Raw genomic sequence first — 7,098 nt, 5'->3', positions numbered from 1 at the left:
TTCAAGATCCTTGGATTTAACCAACTGTGCATCAAAAATATTTGGAAAAAGTAAAACAATAAAAAGCAAAAAGTTATAAATACTTTATAACAGGTACTTACAAAGCTCTTACGTTGTATTAGGTATTATAGTAATCTAGAGATGATTTAAAGTATACGGAAGGATGTGCATAGGTTATATGCAAATACTATGCCATATTATATCAGGGACTTGAGCATCAGTGAATTTTGGTATCTCTGGGGTCCTGGAACCAATATCCTGAAGTTACTAAGGGATGACTGTCTTCAGTTTCTTCTTTGGTTATTAGTTTATTCTCTGATGTATTTTTGTTGTTGTTTTGTCTTTTTGTTTTTGCCTCTGCAAGTCAATGTCGGAAACTTAGTTGTTCCAGGCTACCATTAGCTCAGAGCTACCAGTAAGCAGACTACCACTGCAACCTAAGCAACCGATTTTTTTCCCCATCAGATTGGCAAAAATTAAGCATCTGTTGATGTTGAAGCTGTAGGGAGTTTTCCTGAGCATGTTAATTATGACAGCCCTTTTTGTTAGGCACCTAGACGATTCCTCAAAATGAAATAAAATACCCACGCGCTTGAAGAAGTTATCTGGTTATTTCCTTATCTGGGTGCTGGTTATGCGAGGTCTACAGTCGATGAAAACTTATTAAGCTTTATATTTATAATAGGTACAATGTTCTGTATGTGTAGTAGACTTCAATAGTTTTTAAAATGTCTTTTGCCACAGTCCGCAGCTGTGTATAATGCTATTCGCTTAACAGTGGAAAACATGGCAATGACCTGAATCCCCCTGGCTCCCGGGATCCTACCCTCTTAAGTTAAACAAATGAAATAACTTCCACTGTCTTTCCTAATGCCTTAATTCGGCCCTCAGTTAAACTGACGGTGGGCGCTGTTTTTTTCCAGGGAAGGATTCTGGGAGACTGAGGAGGAGACGCCAGCATTTCGCCCCCGGCACCTCGAGTGGGCTGCGGTCCGCTCCCGGCCTCACTCGAGCAGGCCCCGCCCTCCCAGAGGCCGTTAGTCCAAGTCAAGTGATCGTCGACTCAGTTGACCCCGTCGGACCGGAAAAAGAAATCCCCGGGCCCTGGCTTCCTGGCGCGATGATGATGCACCAGGGGTGAAGCGAGGCATGGGCTGCTGGAGCCGGAATGAGGGGCCGCCAGTGGCTCCGGAAACGGGTGGAGGTTGTCTGCCCTGGCCTCTCCGCAAACAGTGTGTGTGGGCGTGAGAAAAGTCCACCGCTACTCCGCTCCCGAGACGGGCGGGGGTGGGGGGCGGGTAAGACAGCGCAGGCCGGCCGGCTTAGAGTCCCCGTGCTTCCCTGAGGAAAGGAAGGGCCCCTGCCTCCCGGGGCAGGAACTAGGGCTTCTCTGGAGCTGGGAGTCCTTTCGGGTCTTCCCCAGCCACAAGAGGACCTCCCAAGGACACCCTCTTCCCCAGCCCTGCTGTGGGACTTAAACAAGAACGCGCTTAGAATCAGGATCACACTTCCACACTGTTAGGAAGCCCCTCCGCTCTTTCCAGAGCCAGAAAGTAGTAGTTTTGGGGTTGAGACTTATCCATCCAGTCCATCCATCCCTACGTTCTAAGCGCCTAGTCTATACCCTGAAGTGTGCTAGGCACTGGGAGGACCCGAGCTGCCGAGGGAAGGGGAAATCGGAGGCTTGAATTGGAGTCATAGTCAAGGCTCCAGGGGCAGAGACCTAACTGCGCCTTGTGTGTAGTGCTAGGGGGCTTCCTGAGGATGCCTTCAACCTTAAAGGCGGATGGCAGGAGCTGGCTGGCTGAAGTACAGTTTGTGTACCAGGGGTTGGGAGGCAAGGATGGGAGGCGTGTGTCTTCAGACAGGGAACAGCATGTGCAGAGACTTCAGGTTAGAGAGAGTATGACTCCCCAGGAATGAATGCATTTCCCATAGCTGGGAGAGTATCATCTGCAGGTTAGGGAAGGATGAGGCTGGACAAGTAAAGACCAAATCTTCCTGACTGTTGGATCACCACAATCAAGATAATGAAATATCCACCGGCCCCCAAAATTTCCTTGCGTGAGGGGCTATTTTAGGAAGTATAATCAAGAAGGGCGGGCCTGGCTGGGTGCAGTGGCTCACACCTGTAATCCCAGCACTTTGAGGGGCCGAAGTGTGCAGATGACCTGAGGTCAGGAGTTCGAGACCAGCATGGCCAACAGGGTGAAACCCTGTCTCTACTAAAAATACAAAAAAGCCAGGTGTGGTGGCGCGTGCCTGTAGTCTCAGCTACTTGGGAGGCTGAGGCAGGAGAACTGCTTGAAGCTGGGAGGCGGAGGTTGCAGTGAGCCAAGATTGTGCCATTGCACTCCAGCCTGGGCAACAGAGCGAGACTCCATCTTTTTTTTTTTTTAAAAAAAAAAAGAGGGGCTGGTCTGATGAGGTGTCACTTGAGCAGAGAGTGGAATGAAATAAAGGATAGCAGCCACATAGAGAGTGCAGCAGGCATGGAGGCGGGAGCAAGGCTGGTGTCCCGGAGCAGCAGCAGGGAAGCCAGAGTGGCTGGACTTGTGTGGGTATGGGGAAGAGGGGAGAGAGGTCACTCATCTGTGTGAGGCACAGGAGTTTGTTTTATCTCCTGCTGTTACCCCAGCTCTTAGAGTGGGAGCTAGCACAAAGAAAGGTGCTCAATTGATGTTTGCTGAGCAGATGAATGCCTGGAGTAGACCAAAGAGCAGGGTTTGGTGGCAGGGTGGGTCAGGGAGAGAGTTTACTCAATAGCCTGGTGATAGGGGAGAACAAATGGCCAGAGGGTGTCCATCTATGATGGGGACCAGGGGTCCTTGCTGGGCAGCAGTGTGGGAGACACACAGATCCTGGCCACACCTCAGCCTTCCCTCCAGCCTGATTACCTGCCTCCCTCCCTTGCAGAGGTTCTGGTCCTGTGGTGATCTGGACTGTCCCGACTGGGTGCTGGCAGAGATCAGCACGCTGGCCAAGATGGTTGAGTGCACAGGGTGTAGTCTGAGTGGAGGAAGGGTGTTGGGGGTGGGGACTGTGGGTGTAGAGGATGGTGAGGTTTCTCTGGGGCTAGGGCCTCAGTGCTCTCAGCCTGTGCTACCATGCTTTGTGACCTTGATCAGTGGCTGGCCTGCTCTGAGCCAGTCCCCAGGAAGGAGGGGTGAGGTTTGCCAGCCTGGCTGATGTAAGGACTTCCCTTCCAGTCCTCTGTGAAGTTGCAGCTGCTCTGCAGCCAGGCACTAAAGAGCTGCTGGGACAGGGGATTGATGTGAGTACAAAACCCAGCACCCCATTGTCCCATGCCCTTATGACCTCTCCTGCCCTGAAACTGCACTAGGCCCAGGGAGACGGGTGACCCGGCCTCGCAACCTCTCTGGGCACCTCTCATACTTCTTTCCAGCCGGTCTGTTCCTTATTGCAGGATCCAGGCTGTAGGTGAGGGGCTGGTGAGCAGGGGCCTGGCACCCCCTGAAGGTCTCCTTTCCCCATAGTATGAGAAGATCCTGAAGCTTACAGTTGATGCTAAGTTTGGTGAGTACCCCACTGAGTCCACAGGCCCCAGGCAACCCTGGGACCTTGGCCTGGTGCCTGGTACAGAGGGGCCCCGCACCCCTCCCAGGAGCATCCTTAACCTGCCTTCCCTAGTGGAGGAGCATGAGGGAAAGAAAGACATTGACAGTCCCACCTTCCTGTCCTCTGCCAGCTCCTGATGGAGCAGTAGCAGTGCCCATAGCCCTTAGGAAGCCTTGGGGCCTTGAGCTGAAGTTAATTGGGCAACTGGGAGGTGGCTGGGGCCACAGTGACACCCCCTGTCCCACCCATGGGTCCCTCAGGGTCAGGCGATGTGAAGGCCACAGTGGCAGTGCTGAGTTTCATGCTCTCCGGTGCTGCCAAGCACAGTGTCGATGGCGAATCCTTGGCCAGTGAACTGCAGCAGCTGGGGCTGCCCAAAGGTACGGGTTGTGGTTGGGCAGCTGGGCAGCCTGTGGGCCAAGGTCTGCCAGAGAGTGGGCCAGGCCCTGTGAACCTGAGGTGTACCCTTCCCTGTCTGGGCCAGGAACCCAAGCCCAGCCCCCACCTGCTACCTCCAGAGCTTCTCCATTCTACCGCCAGAGCACGCGGCCAGCCTGTGCCGCTGTTATGAGGAGAAGCAAAGCCCCTTGCAGAAGCACTTGCGGGTCTGCAGCCTATGCAGTAAGTATGAGGCCAGCCAGGGTCTGGGCTCATTCTAGAAGGTGCACGCAGCACACAAAGTGCATGGAGAGTCCAGGGAGATGACCTAACCATGGTCACATACCAAGCAGCCGCAGAGCTGGGACGTGGCCCTGGGTCTCCTGACTCCGCGGGCTCTGTGATGTGTACGTACAGGATCACACCTTGCCCTTTCCTCCTGGCTGACCCTTCCTTAGTCCCCCGTGCCCCATGTGTGAGCACCCAGCTCACTCTCATTCCTCCCTCTCCAAAGCGTGGTCCCTGGCAGCACAAGTGGCAGAAGGGACAGCAGAGACTGTGGACCCCTCAGCTGCACCTAAGACCTCTGTGTGGTCTAGCTGTGTGTGCTGGGGGAGGATTTTGGCCACCATTTCCCCCTCTGTAAATGAGACCAATACCTGTGGCATGGAGGACAGGAGGCTGGTGTGAGTGCCAAGCACTTGGAGCAGGGACGCAGTGAGCATGGACGTGGGAGCAGGGATGTTCCTCAACTTTATGCACCTTGGGGATGGGAGTGGGGCTCCCTGCGTGGGTTGACAAGGCATTGTTTTCTCCCACCCCACATTTGTCCCAGCCCTGCAAGTCCAGTCCTTGTGGGTCTAGGAGGGAAGAAGCCCATGGCTGTGTGACCTCAGGCTGGTGCCTGGCCCTCTCTGGCTGTGAGTTCCTGGGAAAGTCAGCACCCAAGGCATGCCCTCAAGTTTAGCACTTTGACAAGAAGGGTGGGGACACTGGGATCAGGCCCAACCCTCTGGCCCCAAATCCCACTGCCCCAGCTGGAGGATGAGGAGACGCTGAGCTTGGATGGGGGAATCAAGGGTGTAAAGGGGCCTGCTCACCCCTCAGCTTGGCTCAAAGGTTCAAGGCGTCAAAGGTTCAGCCTGCGACTCAGGAAGGAGACCTGGCCCAGCCAGACACTCACCAGGACAAGGGCAACTGTGACGAGCAGGAGGCCCAGGATGAGGAGAGCCACAGCATAGCTGGAGATAAAGGCATCCAGCAGGCTGGAGGCTTTGGGGCTGGGAGTGCCTAGAGCAGAGCAAGAAGGCTATGGCCTGGCAGGGCTTTGCCTCCCAGACTTCTAAGAAGACAGAATCTGGGCCCAGAAGCTGCTGCGGGACCAGAGAGCTGGGACTAGGAGCACCTTGGAGGGCTCCATGAGGAGGGGAGGCAGGCTTCAGATCAGGGCATGTGGAGGCAGCGAGCCCAAGGGAGGAGGCAGAGGAACAGAGGGAGGCGGGCCTGCAGAGGGAAGGAGGTGATGACCGTGTCTACCAAGAGGCCCTCTGCCTTCCACAGGGTGTGCAGACCCTGGCGTGCACAGTCCCACATGACGGCCTGGGCTGGCGCCACCCTGAAGAAAGTGGCACCCACTCTGGCAGTCAGTGGGTCCGGCCTGCTGAGAGGATTATCACAGACATCAGGGGGCTGTGCAGCCTTGTGGAACTAGGGGAGGTCATCTCTTCCAGCCTCCTGTCCTCAACCCCAGAATGCTGTTCTGAGCCCTGGGTCACCCAGGGCCACCCTGGACCCACCGGAATTCCTCCACCACCACTTGGTCAAAGTTCTGCAGAGATCTGAGGACGAGGGTCAGCTGGGGGTCAGGAGAGGATGAAGAGGGTCACAGCTCTACCAAACGAAGCTTCATTCCTGGTGGTGCCTGGCCCACCCCTCTGCTGCCAATCTCAGGCTGGCCCAGCCCTGCAGAGTAGGTGCCCAGAGGCATCGTAGCGGTTCCTGTCATGCTGGTCTCCCCCCGGGGCCCCCTCTGGAGCCTGGTACCACAGATCTCAGGGTAGGGGGTACAGCTCAGTCTCCCTTCCCCCTCATCCCCCTCATAGGGGCTTGGTCCACCAAGGCCCCTGACTGCTAGGGGACCCACACCCACGGCCTCCTTCTTTCTGACTGCTGGCCCTTCCCCAGCCTGGATACTTGAGCCCTGGGCAGAGGGGTAACGATCCCAGGACTGTCTTCGCAAGCAGAGAGGCTACTTGGCACCAGGCCCTTACTCCTTGGGCTGAGCTCAGCAGCAGGTGTGTCACCAAGGTCCCCTGGGCAGAAGGGGCTCAGCCCTGAGGGCCCATCACTCGCCATGCCTGCATGTTCCTGCTAGGCATCCACCCTGGGGACCCAGCTTCCCCCTGCCCCCAGCTGCTGGCAGCCCCGTCTTGATTCATCCAGGGTCCTGGAGGCCATGCCAGGAAGCAGCCAGCAGCTGGGAGGAGCACGTGGTGTTTCTGCATCTCTTTTTATGGAGCTCCCGTGGGTGGGAGGGGCTACAGACTCAAGGGAGACTGCAGGCCACCCCTTCCCCACTCCCTGGCTGGGTGGGCTTCCAGCTCAGGAGTCTGACTGGAAGGATGGGACCGTCCTGTCACAGAGGCAGGTCTGAGTAGTCCAGGCCCAGTTTTACCCTCCATCAGGGCCCCTCCCATTCATTTGTCCAGCTGGCTTTGCCCAAAGCACAAGTGATGTCTATGTGGACCGTGTCCCCTGTCCCCAAGGGGAGTCTGGCTCCAGTCCTGGCCTGGAACTCAGAGACCTTAGAATTAGAGACCACATCTGGCAGGGAGGACCAGCATGGTCTGCCCATGGCCAGGGCAGGTACCATGTTGGCAGCCCCAGACCTGACACCACGGCTCCCATGTCCCCTCTCCACTTCCGTCCTGCACATCATCTACTCTACGTGCTGTCTCTGATGAATCCAAGCTGTCAGCTTCTGTCAGCTTGGCTGGGAAGTCACACTGACTGTAAGGGGAATGGTGCAGCCTGAGTTGGGGGCTGAGTGGGAATGGGCCTGGTGTGGGGTGGGGGAGGTGGGGGTGAGGCGGGTGTCTGGCGCCTCTCTGCTTATCTTCCTTTCTCCTTTGCCCACAAAGG

General features: G+C 56.2%; 1 protein-coding gene across 1 annotated transcript; it reads left to right on the top strand.

Moving 5' to 3' along the window:
- Positions 1 to 1,168: 1,168 nt before the first annotated feature.
- Positions 1,169 to 6,985, top strand: LOC101142488 (COMM domain-containing protein 4). Its single transcript, XM_063698739.1, has 7 exons — positions 1,169 to 1,234; positions 3,498 to 3,537; positions 3,840 to 3,959; positions 4,120 to 4,877; positions 5,518 to 5,926; positions 6,142 to 6,251; positions 6,666 to 6,985. Exons 1-4 carry the CDS (start codon positions 1,169 to 1,171, stop codon positions 4,236 to 4,238), a joined length of 345 nt encoding a protein of 114 aa, XP_063554809.1. The 3' UTR covers positions 4,239 to 4,877; positions 5,518 to 5,926; positions 6,142 to 6,251; positions 6,666 to 6,985.
- The last annotated feature ends 113 nt before the right edge of the window (positions 6,986 to 7,098 follow it).

This window comes from Gorilla gorilla, chromosome 16, assembly GCF_029281585.2.
Source record: "Gorilla gorilla gorilla isolate KB3781 chromosome 16, NHGRI_mGorGor1-v2.1_pri, whole genome shotgun sequence".
In the NCBI taxonomy this organism is placed as follows: domain Eukaryota; kingdom Metazoa; phylum Chordata; class Mammalia; order Primates; family Hominidae; genus Gorilla; species Gorilla gorilla.
Note: the sequence above shows the minus strand (reverse complement) of the source record. Positions and strands in the feature narration are given on the sequence as shown.